We start from the raw sequence: 15,703 nt of genomic DNA on the forward strand, positions 1-15,703 counted from the left end.
CCAAGCCTGGGCTCTGACAGCTCCCAGCCCTGGGGCCTTTGTCACAGTCCCAGGCTCCTGACCTGGGTCAGGCTACAGCTGGGAGCCTCCTGCTTCCCTGAGAATGTGAAGGTGTTCTGCACTGTGTCTTCTCCCCTGTCCCAGCTCATTCCCTGGCGTCTCAGTGCCTGGGGAGTGATTTCCCTTGAGTTCAGGGACGCAAGTAGTTTTCTACATTTTTGGATGCTGCTGCCTGGATATTTTAATTCCAGACTTGTTTGTTTCTTCCTAGTCTCACTCTTTGAACTTCCTTTTCCAGTAGCTGATGAAATTTGAAGTGTTATTTGATTTTATTTCCCTTAACTCACACAACCTTTGTGGAGAGGGGAGTTCAGTTCTGTGGAGCTGAGGGTGACGGTGGGAGCGATGAGGTGCTGCCAGCACTGCTGTGCCATTGCTCCCAGGCAAAGGCTGTGGATCCCACTGCCTGGGATCTGCCCAGGGGAATGGAAGTCCCCGATCCCTCTCCTGCCTCACGCGAGATAATACTGCTACCCCAAAAGGGCAGGGATCTGGGGTTGGATGGGGATTCTTTAGGGATTTGGGACCAGCGTAACCCCTGCCCAGTGTCCGTCTCATCCCCCTGCCCAGGAGCTGCTGGGCACGGGAGAGGGCATCGAGCTGCTGCTGCCGATGGAGCCTCCTGCGGCCCCATGTCCCCGTTCCCGGCGCCGCCGTGCGCGGGCCCTTTAAGCCGCTGCCGCTGGCTCCGCCCCTCTCCGGGCCGGCCCCGCCCCCCTCGGGCGGCTCCCGCGCTGCCCATTGGGCCCCGCCGCGGCACTTCCGGCGCCGCCGCGCCAGCGCTTCCTTTCCGGTCTCCATTGTCGTGGCGGGAGGTGAGTGAGGCCCGGGGGCTCCATCCGCCTCCATCCGCCCGTCGGGGCCGCTCCCGCCGCCGCCGCGGGGCCGTGGGGGAGGCTCCGGGGGTACCGATGGGGCCGCGCTGGGCCGGGGCCGGCGGGCTTGGGGGCGCCTGGGGTGTCTCCGCGTTAACCGTGCCCGTGTCCGCAGGCCGCAGCCATGGCGCCCAGCCGCAATGGGATGATCCTGAAGCCGCACTTCCACAAGGACTGGCAGCGCCGAGTCGCCACCTGGTTCAACCAGCCCGCCCGCAAGCTCCGCAGGTGAGTCCCGGAGCGCCGGGAGCCGCGGGAGGGGCTTTCCCGGCCTCTGCGGGGCCGCTTACGGAGCCGGGACGCCGCGGGTTTGTTTAGCCATTCCCTGCCCGTGCCCAGGGCGAGCCCCTGCAGCCAAGTGATGAGACATCTCCGGAATCGCTGCATCCACAGTGATGAACGCTCTTCCCTGGGTCTCTGATGGCGGCAGCGGCCAGCCCGGCCCGGCGGTTAGTTCGGAGGGATTGGAGGGCAGGAGATCCCCCCCCTGCGAGAGCAGGAGTGGCACATGGAGTAGAGATGCCGTGTACCCTGTGGCTGTCACAGGTGGGCAAGAGGCTGGTGACACTGGGCTTGGGGCAGCCTTAGTGTGACCTGCAGGAGCGGGACAGTGACTGTCCCCTGTCCTGGTCCTGCTGGTGTCACACCTGCAACTCCGGTGTTGTGTTTGGCCCCTCACTGCAAGACTGACATTGAGAAGATGAAGCGTGTCCAGAGAAGGGAATGGAGCTGGGAAAGGTCTGGATCACCAGGAGCATCTGGGGAGCCTCAGCCTGGAGAAAAGGAGACTCAGGAGGAACCTTCTGTGTCTCCACAACTTCCTGACAGGAGGGGATTAGGCTCTGGTCCCAGGGAACAGGGACAGGAGGAGAGGGAACAGCCTCAGTTTGTGCCGGGGGAAGTTCAGGTTGGACATCACAGGGAATTTCTCCCTGGAAAGGGTGGTCAGTCTTTGGCAGGGGCTGCCCAGGGAGGTGGTGGAGTCCCAGGGAAGGGCTGGACACAGCACTCAGCACTCTGGGCTGGATGGATCAGGAGGGGATCGAGCACAGGTTGGGCTCAGTGCCCTCGGGGGTCTTTCTCAAGCTGAAGGAGGGTGTGACCTGCCATTCCAGGAGGAAGGCTCGCCAGGCCAAGGCTCGCCGCATCGCCCCCCGGCCCGTGGCCGGGCCCATTCGGCCCATCGTCAGGTGCCCCACCATCAGATACCACAAGAAAGTCCGTGCTGGCAGGGGCTTCAGCCTGGAGGAGCTTAAAGTAAGTACAGAGCATCGATTCAAGTAAAATCTGAGCTCAGCTGCTTCTCCTGTCGTGCACAAGGTGACTTCCTCAGGTGTTGGTACCTGCTGATGCTGCCACAGCCGGGGAAGTCTGGCTGTGGATTTCCTGGCTCTGGGAGTAAGGAGAGACTGGTCTTACCTGTGATGGTGGAGTGGGTGTGTGAAGGGGGCTTTGAAAAGTAAATGTCTGTTTATCTGGTGTCATTTAAAATTCTGTTAAAATTAAGCTGAAATAGGGGAAATTTCAGGTGGAGGTACAAAAGAAATTGTTCCCTGTGAGGGTGGAGAGGCCCTGGCACAAGGTGCCCAGAGAAGCTGTGGCTGCCCCTGGATCCCTGGAAGTGTCCAAGGCCAGGTTGGATGGGGTTTGGAGCAACCTGGGATACTGGAAGGTGTCCCTGCCCTTTGCAAGGGATGGAACTTCAAGATCTTTAAGGCCCCTTCCAACCCAAGTTATTCAGAGATTCTACGAAATTTGAATTCTGAAAGAGCCTTGTGTCTCCTAAACATTTTTGGGGGAGGCAGAAGATTAAGATCACCTTCATTAAATTGTTTCTTTATGAAACATTTTTCTGCTAATTCTAAATATTTTAGCCAGTGTTTCCACGTTGAGGACCAAGTAAACCCTGCTCAGTTTAGTTCTAAGAGTAGCAGGGGATACTGGTGTAGGAAGAACCATTCAGCACAGCTTCTCAGAGTAGCTGGAGTAATAATAGTTGGATTAAAGCCAAAATAGATGGATTAAAGTGGGAAATGTTTCCTTGTCCTTGTCACTGTAACATGCCCAGGTGTGCTGAGCTGGTAAGGGTGGTCTGCAGGGCTGCTCACCGTGTATCTGTTCAGATTCCACATCAGCCTGAGCCACTAGCTGCCTCTGTGCCTGGTTCTGTGTCTTAATTAAAACATTTATAACTGAAATTGGTGCACTGAGGCAGGAAAATTGTTCTTCTGGGTGCCAAAGACTTCGTTACTTATTTTTCTTTAATTCTTGGGTAATGGCGGAACACAAAGCAGGATGCAGCTGTTTGTCTTTAAACAGAAAATGAGGTTTTTTGTTTAATACAATCTAAAAAAATTGTTTTTTAATGGTTGTTTCAGATGGTTAGAAAAAAATCCTGATTGAATAGAGCTCCCAGTATTCAGTGAACCAGAGTTGTCCATGAACTGACTCACAGACATCTGTCTGAATCTGAGTTTAAATGTGTCCTGCAGGGGTTGCACTTTGCTTCTCTGGGGGAAATCCACCTGCAAAAATCAGCCTGAGCACTATTTTAAGCACTAAGACAGACCAGGACACCCTTTGTTGGTGGTGTGGTTGGTTCCTCAGCTGATGCCCAGCCTTTCTCCAGCCCCTGCATCCCGTGCTGGCTGTGCTTGGATCCCTGCCTGGCTGCTGGGAGCTGTGGGCTGCTGACACCACTGTCTCTCTCCTGCTCTCTCCTCAGCTCGCTGGCATCAACAAGAAGTTTGCCCGGACTATCGGAATCTCCGTGGATCCCCGGAGAAGGAACAAGTCCACCGAGTCCCTGCAGGCCAACGTGCAGAGGCTGAAGGAGTACCACTCCAAGCTCATCCTCTTCCCGAGGAAGCCAGCCATGCCCAAGAAGGGAGACAGCTCTGTGAGTACCTGACTGCTGGAAATGGGAGGTTTGGTGTCAGGCAGAGCTCCTGAGCCTTCTCCATCCGGTGAACCCCTCGGTTCTGAGCCCAGCACAAGGCCAGGCCTGGCAGGGTCGAGTCTAATGGTGCAGTCAGGGTTGCAGTGGTACTTCAGCCAGGCATTTGGCTGAGCAGCTGCTGGCTTGTTTTGGTGCTAATTCCTAGAGCTTTGATCCTTGCGCAGCCAGTTGAGTTTTAGTTTAGAGAGCTAAATTGTCACAATGGCTGGAAATTTTCCTTGGAGTCAGTCCTGCTGGTGGAAGGCTGAGGGGCAGGCTGTGAGTGGCTCCAGAGCTGTGTGCCAGGCAGGCTCCAGAAGGCGGTTGTTACTGACATTCAAAAATGGTTTTCATTAAAACCTCCCCAGGATCAGAGCAGAGCTGTGTTCCCTGGCTCTGTTGCCAGTAGATCCAGGGAACACAAGGGTGAGTTCAGACTGTCCTCCCATCTTGTTGGAAATCTGGCAGCTCCAAACTGCTTAACTCCATCTTCAGAGCAGGGAGGAAGAGCCTTGAGCTGAAACACTGATTCAGATGTGTTTACTGGAAGTTGACTGTATTCAGTAAACGTTCAATCATTTTTGTCTGATGGTGTGCTCTTAGAAGAAGCTGTAATCAACCTGAGAAGGAGTTGCTGAGGAACGTGTTGGGTTTATATGAGCTGTGGGGGCTCAGCCTGGAGAAAAAGAGGCTCAGAAAACAGCCTCAGTTTGTGCCAGGGAATGTGGTTCAGAATGGACATCAGGAATTTCTTCCTGGAAAGAGTGGTCAGGCACTGGAAGGGGCTGCCCAGGGCGGTTTGGAGTCCCCATCCCTGAAGGTGTCCAAGGAAGGACTGGATGAGCTGGGTTGGCAAGGTGGGGATCAGGCACAGGCTGCGCTTGGTGATCATGGAGGTCTTTTCCAACCTAGAGGATCCTGTGTAAATTTGGAACAGCACAGGTGGTGTCAGAGCTGTCCCAGCTGGCAGAGCTGTGGGCTGCTGCTGCTCCGGCCAGATCTGGGCACGGCGTGGGTCGCCGATGCAGCTCATCGGTGCCAAACGCTCTCAAGTGCTGGGTTCATCACCCTTTGGTGTTAAAGCTCCTGTCAGGATCAGTAGCACCATGTTTAGGCTGGGTACCTGCACACAGACTGTGCTTTAGCTGAGGTTTTAGAAGTTTAAAATCTGTTCTAACCTTCCTGTCTTCTGTTGTGCAGCCAGAAGAACTCAAGATGGCCACTCAGCTCACAGGACCTGTTATGCCCATCAAGAACGTAAGTGTCATTTAATCAGGTTCTCTAATGTGATTGAGGTTGAACTTGCAGAGAGGGTTCTCCCTTTGCTGTCTCACAGCTTGAGGGTGGCTGTCTCCAGGCATTGCCCATCCTGGATCAAAAAAAAACCCCAGGAATAAGTCTTTGAGGGAACTGTGAAATTGAGGGTGCTTTGGGTTTAGCTGGGGGTAGGAGTGCTGTGGCAGGTTCTATGATCACCATTTGTCCCTAATACAACTCCCTGGTAAGAGGGTGGAGCTGGAGTGGGGTTGGGCTCTCCTCCCAGGTGACAAGTGACAGGAAACAAGAGGAAACAGTCTCAAGCTGTGCCAGGGGAGGTTTAGATTGGAAGATTACTTCAGACTGTCCATCCCTGGCACAGCTGCCCAGGGCAGCGGTGAAGTCCCCATCCTTGGAAGTGTTCAAGAAACACGTGGATATGTGGCACGGTGGTTGGGCTCGCTATTAAAGCCCTTTACCAGCCTTAACAATGCTGTGGTTGTGTGAAACCTGACTCAGGTTTCCCGTGGTGCGTGTTTTTATTCCTGCTCCATTGTGCTCGGTGCACGAGGAGCCGGCGGGAGCGCGATCGCGGCGGGGCAGGCTCAGGGCAGGGCCTGTAGGTGGCACGAGCGCTCCGTTCCCACTCTGCTCCTCGCAGAGACGGCTGTGGGAAGCCTCTGCTCCCGGCTCCCAGGGCAGGCTGACTGTCTGGCGCTCCCTCCGCAGGTTTTCAAGCGGGAGAAGGCGCGTGTCATCTCGGAAGATGAGAAGAACTTCAAGGCCTTTGCCAGCCTTCGCATGGCCCGGGCCAACGCCCGCCTCTTCGGCATCCGTGCCAAGCGCGCCAAGGAAGCGGCGGAGCAGGACGTGGAGAAGAAGAAATGAACTGTTCTCCCCAGAACTGTCAATAAAAAGCCGTAGAGAGCCGAGTGTGCTGTGGTTTTGGGGCACATGTACCAAGCAGAGCCGCCCCTGGTGCCGGTGGCGGTACAGGGATGTGTTCAAGCGTGGGAAGCCTCGTTTGCTGTGATTGGAGGCTCCACATGTCTGACAGCGAGTTAAACACCTGCCTGTGCCCACTCCTCTGCCTTGTGAGGGCTGCAGCCTGGGCTGCCTTCTGCTCCGATTCTGAGGGGCTTTGGGGGTCCCCCCTCCATGTCAGGCTTTGTTTGCTGCCCGTCCCCTGCTTTCCATGCCGGTATTCCTGGTTGGATGATTTCCACACCTCTCTGTGAGGCAAAGTTGTACAAGTTGGGTGTTACGCTGGGGGTCACTCAGGTGCTGCCCACATGGGGGGCTTTCCCCACTTTTGGGATGGGGATACAGTGGGAGCAAGGTGTGGCCCAGCCCCTCAGGTGGGCTTGGATGGGGCAGAGTCCCTGAGCTGGACTGTACTGCTCTGCCATCCTGCACTTCCTGGCCCTTGGCTCAGCCCCTGCTGCAGTTCTGGGGCCCTTTCAGCCATTTCTGCATGGCTTAAAAGCCAGCCCAGGGTAGATGTGGCACTTGGGGACATTGTGGTGGCCTCAGCAGTCCTGGGAAGAGAGTGAACTGATCTTAGGAATGTTTTTCCAACCCAAATGATTCTGTTATACTTCAAGTGGCACCATAAAGCTCAGGAAAAACTGCGGGGTTCTGGCTGATCCTTGTGGCTGTTGCGGGGATCCCAGGCTCTGCCTGTCCCTGGGCAGGGGGCTGATGGATCACTGGGATGTGTTGGGATCAGAGCTGCTCCAGGATTGCTCACCCAGCCCATTGTTGTGTCATCAGTTCTGGGATGGGATGGAGCCCTGCATGGATCTGGGCAGTTCAAAGAGGCAAGATGTGCCTGGTGAGGCGTAACTTGTGTCCAGTTGCCACAGTGTCCCTCCAGCCCCTCTGCCCAGCCCCTTTCCCGCTGTGGGTCGGTGCCTCCTGCTCTGCCAAGCCGTGCTGGAGGCTGTGGGGGGAGTGGGAAGGAGAGTGGCCTATTTCTGCCAGGCAGGCTGGGGATTAGCTCCCGAAGCCCAGGCCCTGCGGTGCCCTCGTGCTCGTTAGCCCTATCTGCATTTTAATCCCTCCAAATTTGAGCTAATTACATCATCTTCCATGAAGCTGGGCTGACAGCACCGCAGTGCTGGGGGGACACGGGTGGGTGGGGGGTCCCGGGCTGGGGACACAGCATGTGGGACTCCATGTGCCTGGAATGTGGGTCTGGATGCTCCAGCATATGGGGAGGGCACCCGGTGGGTTTGGGGGACCCCAGCCTTGTGCTTGGGCTGTTGGCTCAGAGCGTGGGGGGCCAGGACCAAGGTAGCCTTGGGTACCCCATGGGGAGCAGCTGGGGAGGGTGGGGGGCTGTGACTGTGCCACGGGGGTCTCACTTGGAGCAGGAGCTCCTGCCCTGGCACAGCCAGCGGTGCTGGGGACCTGGGGACCCTGCTCAGTCCCGGTGCGGGGTGGGCTCCTCTCCGGAGCCGGCAGCGAGGCAGTTAACGGAGCTTGTCATCCATCTCCCTCTTTAGGGCTCCGCTCCCGAGCTGCAGCTTGAGTCAGTTGTGTGGAGGTGGCAGCGGCAGCAGCTCCGGCGGGCACACCGGCACGGCGGGCACCCCGACACAGCCCCTGCCCTGCCGTGTCCCGGCCCAGGCCACCGGCACCAGGTGAGGGGGCGATGGGCAGGGTGGGACCCGCTGTCCCCTCCACTGAGCGATGGATGATGCCAAGGGTGTGCCCGCGATCCCGGGGAGGGGGACGGTGCCCACCGGAGCTGGGGCACCCGAGCCATGTGCTGAGGAGGGTCTGAGCACTGCATGACTTCCCCAGGAAACTTTGGCCGGGCACGAGAGGGCACAGGTGGGCAGGACCTGCCCCCGGACCTGCCCCTGCCCCAGGCAGGAACCCCCAGGACCTGCAGGTGCGGGGACAAGCCCCGGACTGGGGCCGGGACCGGCAGAGCCCCTCGCTGACCCGTCAGGCAGCATCGCCCGGCCGAGCGTTACCAGACTCCGGGGGGAGGGTGAACACTGTCCCCAGCACGGGGGGAATCCGTCACCTGGTGGCACAGACACGGAGTTGGTGGCCCCGCTCCCCTCCGGAGAGCCCTGCCCAGGCTGGGGGTGCTGCCCACAGCGACTGTAGGGAGTTTCTACTCCACAGCCCCACACTGGGCACCCCAGGGTGGGTACCCCACCCCACTGAGGTCCCCCTTCCCCTCGGGACACATCCTGTCCCTGGGATGGGGTGGGACAGAGCTGGGCACGGCCCTGCAGGACCACATGAACCCCCCCAGAGCAGCGCCCATGGTGCTGGCTGGGACTTGGGGGTACACGGGCAGGGCCACGAGGCTGCCCCAGCTCCCGCTCACCCCACCGTGCTTTGATGCCTTGCAGGGCCCCGCGGAGCCATCGGGACTGGGACCGACCGCCCCGCCCCGGAGGGTGTCCCTGGGGTCCCTCTGCCCGCCACCGGGGCCGCGCCTGGCACCGCGGGGCGCCGTGTCCCGGGCATGACGGGCACCTGCTCGGCTCCCTGACGGCGCCCGAGGCAGCGGCCGGCCCCGCTCGCCCCCCATGCCCTTCGCCCACGGGGCCGCCTGTCCCCCGCCGCGCCGGGCCGGCATGGGGGACGTGCCCGAGCCGTGCCCGCAGGCCCCGCTGGCCGTGCTCTCCAAGGTGGAGCTGCGGGTCAGCTGTAAACACCTCCTGGACCGCGACACCCTCAACAAGTCGGACCCCTGCGTCCTGCTGCTGATGCAGACCCAGGGCCAGTGGATGGAGGTACGAGAGTGGGGGGCACTGCTGGCACCCACCGAGCCGGGCAAGGCGGGACCCAGGGATGTGGCGGGGCTGGGCACAGGGTGGTGGGGGTAGGGGGTTTCAGGGTGGGGTGCAGGAGATGGGGCAGGGTGCAGAACGCGGGTTGGGGTGCAGAGCAGGGGTCAGGGTGCAGGAGATGGTGGGGAGCAGAGTGCAGGGTGCAGAAAGGGGAGCAAGGTTCAGAGCAGAGGACAGGGTACAGAGCAGGGTACAGGAGGTAAGGGAGAATGGGGGACAGGGTGCAAAGTGGGGTGCTAGGTGCAGAACAGGGTGCAGGGTTCAGACCAGGGTACACAGCAGGGATGCAGGGTGGGGTGCATGGTGCAAGACACATTGCAGGGTTCAGAATGAGGTGCAGAGTTCAGATCAGGGTGTAGGAGATAACAAAGAATGGGCTGCTGGGTGCAGAAGAGGGGCAGGGTTCAGAATGGGGTGCAGGGGTCAGACCAGGGTACAGGGTGCAGAGCAGGGTACAGGGTGCAGAGCAGGGGTGCAGGAGACGATGCAGAGTAGGGTGTACAGTGCAGAACAGGTTGCAGGGTGCAGAACGGGGTCCAGGGGATGATGCAGGATGGGCAGGGCACCGTGGGGCACCCAGCATCCTGTGGGGATGGTGCTAACTCTGGTCACATCCATCCCACTGCGGCTGTAGTGGGGCTGGGGAGCAAGGAGGGGCGTGGTGCCCACTGCATGTGGCTCCACTGCCCCGGGACAGGGACAAAGGACACCTCAGCCCCCCCTGGGGTGGCTCAGGGCTGGAGGGCTGGTGCTGACACTGGCACTGGGGCTGGCAGACACCGGGATGACACTGGGGCTGGCACGGCTCCTTCCATCCCTCCCCACGCTGAGCTCCAGGCTGGCACCGGCAGCTCCACTCTAATCGCGGCCGCTCAGCCGGCGGATTTAGCGCTAAATCCCTCGACGTGTCATCGACTCTGCTCGAGCCAGCGCGGAGCCGGGGGGGGACAAGGGCACCGTGCCAGCTGCGGTGTGCTGTGCCATGCCAGACACTTGTACCCGCTGTGCCACAACGCTCTGTGCCATGCTGTGCCAGACACCAGCCAGCTCCAAGAGGCAAGAGGGTCCCTCCTGAGCCACCTTTGGAGTGACTCCTGTCCCAGCCAGCCTGTATCCCCCAGACGAGAGGCTGTCTGAATCTGGCTCTGCTGCTGGCTCTAAGAGCCAAGATAGCCCCAGATCTGCTGGGTCCAGAGTGTCCGAGGCACCCAACACCCACATCCCCAGAACAAGGGGCTGGCAGTGCCCGCACATGAGGGACACGGATGGCCGCAGCAGGGTGGTGGCAGTGTGAGCTCAGCAGATGATGCCGGACTGGGCAGGCAGCGGGCAGGGGCCAGGGGCTGGCAGGGTGGCCTGGCCAGGATGTGCCCCCTTGAGTCAACACTGGCAGGGACACAAGCGGGGGACGCTCCGGAACTGCTCGGTACCTGCTGCCAGCATGGCCGGGAGACGCTGAGCACCCACTGCCCACTGGGGCCACCCACCAGGGCTGGGAGCTGGTGACCCCCAGGCATGGCCACCCCAGGGTGGCACAAAGAGCTCCTCCAAACGCCATTCACTTGGGCACAGCTGGTCCTTCCCTGCATTCCCTTCATCCTTCATTCCCCCATCCCTCAGCCTGGCATGCTCCATCCCTTCATCCCCCATCACAACAGCCCACATTCCACAACATGCATCCCTGAGTTCCCTCATCCCTGCGTGAGCCCTGGCACCCCAAGGCCCTGTGCTGATCCCACGCAGGTGGATCGCAGCGAGGTGATCAAGAGCAACCTGAACCCCGTGTTCGCCAAGATCTTCACGGTCGATTACTACTTTGAAGAGGTGCAGAAGCTGCGGTTCGAGGTGTACGACAGCCACGGCCAGGCCGGCGTGGGCACGCACGATGACGACTTCCTGGGGGGCATGGAGTGCACTGTGGGGCAGGTGAGCCTGGGGATCCCTGCCTGGGGACCCCACGATGGTGTCCCCACCCCAACCCTGGGCTCTCGCAGATCGTGGCGCAGAAACGGGTGACGAAGCCGCTGTTCCTCAAGTACGGGAAGTTTGCGGGCAAGTCCACGATCACGGTGAGCACCGAGCCTGTGCTGGGAGTGACAGTGGGGTGGGTGACAGTGAGCAGGGGCACTGGGGTGGCACCAAACCCAGGCACATGAGTGGCACCAGGATGGGGTGCACATGGGGCTGGGATCCTGGGATGGCACCAGACAGGACACACGGATGGCACTGGACTGGGGGATTGGGACATCAAACTGGGGCATGTGGTGGCACTGGACTGGATCAGTAGGGTGGCACAGACTCTTGGGGGTGGGGAGGGCTCAGAGTCCCCAATGGCATCTACTGGCCATCATGAAGGTCCCTGCTGTGCCGGGGAAGCACATGGGACCCTGTCCCCTCCCAGGGCTCCACGGGGAGGTGGTGGGCAGGGGGGCAAAGCCATACCAGGCACTGAGCACCCCATGGCCACCTCTCAGATCATCTCGGAGGAGATCTCGGGGAACAACGGCTACGTGGAACTCGCCTTCCGCGCCAAGAAACTGGACGACAAGGTGAGCCGGGTGCTGGGGGGAAAACAGGGCAGGGTGGGCAGGGTGGGCAGTGTTCTCTCTCATCCTCCTCTCTCAGGACCTCTTCAGCAAGTCAGATCCCTTCCTGGAGATCTACCGCATCGATGACGACCGCAGCGAGCAGCTGGTGTACCGCACCGAGGTGAGGCCACGGCGGCACCGGGCTCGCGGCTGCCCCACGGCCACCCCGGGGACTCCCCGACCCCACTGAGCCCCCCGTCCTGCAGGTGGTGAAGAACAACCTGAGCCCCATCTGGGAGCCCTTCAAAGTCTCCCTCAACTCACTCTGCAGTTGTGAGGAGAAGAGGAAGCTGAGGGTGAGGAAGAATGATGGGGACCCCTCTTCCTGCTCTGGGGGCATCTGTACCCCACCTTCCCTGGGACTGTGCTGGGGACAGGGCTGAGGACCCCCTGGTGCCGGGGCTGAGCTGTGCCCATCACAGTGTGTGGTGTGGGACTACGACTCACGAGGCAAGCACGACTTCATCGGGGAGTTCTTCACCACCTTTGAGGAGATGCAGAAGGCAATGGGGGAGAACAAGGTGGGACATGGGGACATGGGGATGGCCTGGGGGTCACCCTGTGTGCTGCCAGCAGAGCCTATCCTAGCAGGCACCTTTCAGCTCCTCCTCTGGGTTTGGCATCATTTTCTTCTCGTTGCCCTCCTTGTTTGGGGAAAGGGATGGGGGGTGTGGGGTCTTCTGGGGAATCAGTCATGGATGGGGTGGCTGGAGCCTGGGGGGTGTCTGGGAATGGGGGAAGGCGGCTGCACCCTGGGGCTGTGGGGTCCCCATGGTGCAGAGTGGCACCGGGACTGGGGGTGCCAGGGCTGGGCCGTGTCCCGGGCGGGGGCCACAGGCAGCACGGGTGCCGGTGCCACAGGTGCAGTGGGACTGCATGAACCCCAAGTACAAGATCAAAAAGCGCAACTACAAGAATTCAGGGGTCGTGGTGCTGCTGGACCTGAAGGTGAGCGCCTGGGAGCTGTGCCAGGCTGTGACGAGCTCAGTGGACTGGCGTGGGGCAGGGCTGCCTGACCCAGCTCCCTCTGGAAGATCCACAGGGTTTACTCCTTCCTGGATTACATCATGGGCGGCTGCCAGATCCATTTCACGGTGAGCAGTGTCCCCTCCCCACCCAGCGGGGACACACCGGTGGTCCCGCTCACGCTGGGTGACCCTCACTGTCCTCCCCACCAGGTGGCCATCGACTTCACAGCCTCCAACGGGGACCCCCGGAACAGCTGCTCCCTGCACTACATCAACCCCTACCAGCCCAACGAGTACCTCAAGGCACTGGTGGCTGTGGGAGAGATCTGCCAGGACTACGACAGGTTGGTGGCTCTGGCGGGTCCCCCAGGGCCACACACATTGGTGACGTCCACCCTGGGGTCAGGTCTGCTGGTGACAGGCACTCAGGGATGGCACCAGAGCTCCTCACTCCCCTTCCCTTGCAGCGATAAGAAATTCTCGGCTCTGGGCTTTGGTGCCAGGATCCCCCCCAAGTACGAGGTGAGGGGGTCTCAGGTTGCCAGGGCCCTGTGGAACCACAGGGATGTGCTTGTCCCTCTGGGTACCCCCGGCTGGGGCACTGGTGGGGCTTGGCAGATGCTGGGGGCTGTGGTAGGGGGTGCACCATCTACCCCCTCCCCTCCCTCCCTCTCTCCCTCCCTCCCTCCAGGTCTCCCACGACTTCGCCATCAACTTCAACCCCGACAATGATGAGTGTGAGGGTGAGTCCAGCTCCAGAGGGGCCGGATCCGTGGCTGGGATGCCCCTCACCCCTCGCACACCCCACAGGCATCCAGGGCGTAGTGGAGTCCTACCAGAGCTGCCTGCCCAAAATCCAGCTCTACGGCCCCACCAACGTGGCTCCCATCATCTCCAAAGTGGCTCGTGTGGCAGCCGATGAGGAGAGGACAAAGGAGGCGTCGGTGGGTCCCTCTGCCCGCCCCCGGGGCCGGGCTGAGACCTTGCACGCTCGCGACACTTGTGGCTGCTCCAGTGTGGGGCCGGCAGCGGGGTCGGGCAGTCCCCCGAGCATCCCTGTCCTCCCCAGCAATACTTCATCCTGCTGATCCTGACGGACGGGGTGGTGACGGACATGGCAGACACGCGGGAGGCCATCGTCCGGGCCTCCTACCTGCCCATGTCCATCATCATCGTCGGCGTGGGCAACGCCGACTTCACGGACATGCAGATCCTGGACGGGGACGACGGTGTTCTGCGCTCCCCCAAGGGCGAGCCCGTCCTGCGCGACATCGTCCAGTTCGTCCCCTTCCGCGAGTTCAAGAACGTGAGTGGGGCAGCGACGAGCGGCTGCCTTCCCTTTCCGGCCCTTCCCTCTCCTCCCGTCCTCTCCCGCCCCTTTCCATCCCCGCCCGTCCCGCTCCCGATTTGTCCCGTCCCGTCTTTCCCATCTATCTCCTCCCTTCTGGTTCCCTCTCGTCCCCTCCTGTCCCTCCTGTCCTCTTCCGTGCCCTCCCCTCTCCGCACCCGCGGCGCAGGGATCCGGTCCCCGCGGCTCACGCCGGTGTCCCCGGTGTCCCGCAGGCGTCACCCACAGCCCTGGCGAAGTGCGTGCTGGCGGAGGTGCCCAAGCAGGTGGTGGAGTACTACAGCTACAAGGCTTTCCCCCCGCGCTGCCCCCGGCCCCCCACCCCCGACCCCAGCCTCGGCTCCCCGCAGTGAGGAACCCCCGAACCCTAACTCAGTTTTCCCTAGTGAGGGACCCCCGGCCCCCGACTCCAGCCTCAGTTTCCCCCCACCGAGAGACCCCCAGTGCCCCCCAGCCTTGGGCTGCCCCAGTGAAGGGCCCCCGACCCCAGTGTGACCCCCCCCCACCACTCTCCCGGTGTGGCGTGGGGACAGACGGGGTCCCCACAAAGCCCTGCCCTGCCACAGCCCCCGCCTGGCTGGGACACGGGGAAAGTCCCGGTGCAGGACACCCCCAGCACTGCTCGCTCCTAGTGGTCTGTGCCCTGTGGCCCGAGCCCACCCCCGCTGTCCCCTCGGTCCCCGCTTCTCTGTCACTGTGATATTTGGAGGCTGCATGATCCCCCCCCAATAAAGCACCACGGCCGTGCCCATCCTCCTGCTCTCTGGGTGCTGACCCCCACCCTCCGAGGGGCCAGTAGGGGCTGGGTAGAGAGCCTGGCAGCTCCTGGATGCTGCCGTGTCCCCTCACGGTGGCACCACGCTGCTCCACCTGGTGACAAGAGCCGAGGGCAGCCCCAGCCCCCACATTTCGGGTGTCCGTGGCCGGCAGCGTGCCGGGAGCGCCGGAGCAGCCGCGGCTTTGATGTGCCAGAGCCGGCGCTCGCCCCGCTGTGCAGCGGCCCCGAATCCAGGGCACGGAACGGAGAGAGGCGGCAACGGAGCGGGCCCTGCTGGCCGGCACACGGCCACTGCCACGTGCTGTGTGCCCTGTGCTGTGTGCCATGTGCTGTGTGCCATGTGCCATGAACTGTGTGCCGTGTGCCCTGTGCTGTGTGCCATGTGCTGTGTGCCATGTGCCCTGTCCTGTGTGCCATGAACTGTGTGCCGTGTGCTGTGCGCCCTGTGCTCTGTGCCATGTGGCCTGTGTGCCATGAACTGTGTGCCGTGTGCTGTGCGCCCTGTGCTGTGTGCCATGTGCCGTGATCTGTGTGCTGTGATCTGTGTGCCGTGTGCTGTGCGCCCTGTGCTGTGTGCCATGTGCTGTGTGCCATGTGCCCTGTCCTGTGTGCCGTGATCTGTGTGCCATGTGCTGTGTGCCATGTGCCCTGTCCTGTGTGCCATGTGCTGTGTGCCCTGTGCTGTGTGCCATGTGCCCTGTCCTGTGTGCCGTGTGCTGTGTGCCCTGTGCTGTGTGCCCTGTGCTGTGTGCCATGTGCCCTGTCCTGTGTGCCGTGTGCTGTGTGCCCTGTGCTGTGTGCCCTGTGCTGTGTGCCATGTGCCCTGTCCTGTGTGCCATGTGCTGTGTGCCATGTGCCCTGTCCTGTGTGCCGTGTGCTGTGTGCCGTGATCTGTGTGCCATGTGCCCTGTCCTGTGTGCCGTGATCTGTGTGCCCTGTGCTGTGTGCCTTGTCCTGTGTGCCATGTGCTGTGTGCCATGTGCCCTTTGCCATGTACCATGTGCCATGTACCACATGCCATGTGCTGTGTGGCACATGCCACATGCCATGTGCTGTATGACCCGTGCCACACC

At 61.2% G+C, this 15,703-nt stretch overlaps 2 protein-coding genes across 2 annotated transcripts; both read left to right on the forward strand.

The window, feature by feature from the left end:
• The first annotated feature begins 800 nt into the window (after positions 1-800).
• RPL13 (ribosomal protein L13) lies at positions 801-6,057 on the forward strand. The gene is made up of 6 exons (XM_066194778.1): positions 801-875; positions 1,051-1,163; positions 2,051-2,192; positions 3,661-3,834; positions 5,074-5,130; positions 5,860-6,057. The coding sequence occupies exons 2-6, from the start codon at positions 1,060-1,062 to the stop codon at positions 6,016-6,018; spliced, it is 636 nt and encodes a 211-aa protein (XP_066050875.1). The 5' UTR covers positions 801-875; positions 1,051-1,059; the 3' UTR covers positions 6,019-6,057.
• A 1,624-nt stretch (positions 6,058-7,681) lies between these two features.
• On the forward strand, positions 7,682-14,594 carry CPNE7 (copine 7). Its single transcript, XM_066194775.1, has 16 exons — positions 7,682-7,775; positions 8,505-8,891; positions 10,692-10,874; positions 10,943-11,017; positions 11,423-11,497; positions 11,574-11,657; positions 11,743-11,832; positions 11,959-12,057; positions 12,398-12,484; positions 12,571-12,630; positions 12,715-12,848; positions 12,972-13,026; positions 13,196-13,247; positions 13,315-13,448; positions 13,574-13,810; positions 14,068-14,594. Exons 2-16 carry the CDS (start codon positions 8,685-8,687, stop codon positions 14,203-14,205), a joined length of 1,710 nt encoding a protein of 569 aa, XP_066050872.1. The 5' UTR covers positions 7,682-7,775; positions 8,505-8,684; the 3' UTR covers positions 14,206-14,594.
• The last annotated feature ends 1,109 nt before the right edge of the window (positions 14,595-15,703 follow it).

This window comes from Chamaea fasciata, unplaced genomic scaffold (genome assembly GCF_029207755.1).
Source record: "Chamaea fasciata isolate MVZ Bird 193981 ecotype frontalis unplaced genomic scaffold, bChaFas1.0.hap1 SCAF_12, whole genome shotgun sequence".
In the NCBI taxonomy this organism is placed as follows: domain Eukaryota; kingdom Metazoa; phylum Chordata; class Aves; order Passeriformes; family Sylviidae; genus Chamaea; species Chamaea fasciata.

What these genes read in the sequence shown, in the direction of transcription:
- RPL13 (XM_066194778.1), top strand. Translation starts at nt 1,060, where the DNA reads ATGGCGCCCAGCCGCAATGGGATGATCCTGAAGCCGCACTTCCACAAG. An exon ending in CCCGCCCGCAAGCTCCGCAG is followed by an intron (nt 1,164 to 2,050) that starts GTGAGTCCCGGA and finishes CTGCCATTCCAG; the next exon opens with GAGGAAGGCTCGCCAGGCCA. An exon ending in CTGTTATGCCCATCAAGAAC is followed by an intron (nt 5,131 to 5,859) that starts GTAAGTGTCATT and finishes CTCCCTCCGCAG; the next exon opens with GTTTTCAAGCGGGAGAAGGC.
- CPNE7 (XM_066194775.1), top strand. Translation starts at nt 8,685, where the DNA reads ATGCCCTTCGCCCACGGGGCCGCCTGTCCCCCGCCGCGCCGGGCCGGC. An exon ending in GCTGCCAGATCCATTTCACG is followed by an intron (nt 12,631 to 12,714) that starts GTGAGCAGTGTC and finishes CCTCCCCACCAG; the next exon opens with GTGGCCATCGACTTCACAGC. An exon ending in AGAGGACAAAGGAGGCGTCG is followed by an intron (nt 13,449 to 13,573) that starts GTGGGTCCCTCT and finishes TGTCCTCCCCAG; the next exon opens with CAATACTTCATCCTGCTGAT.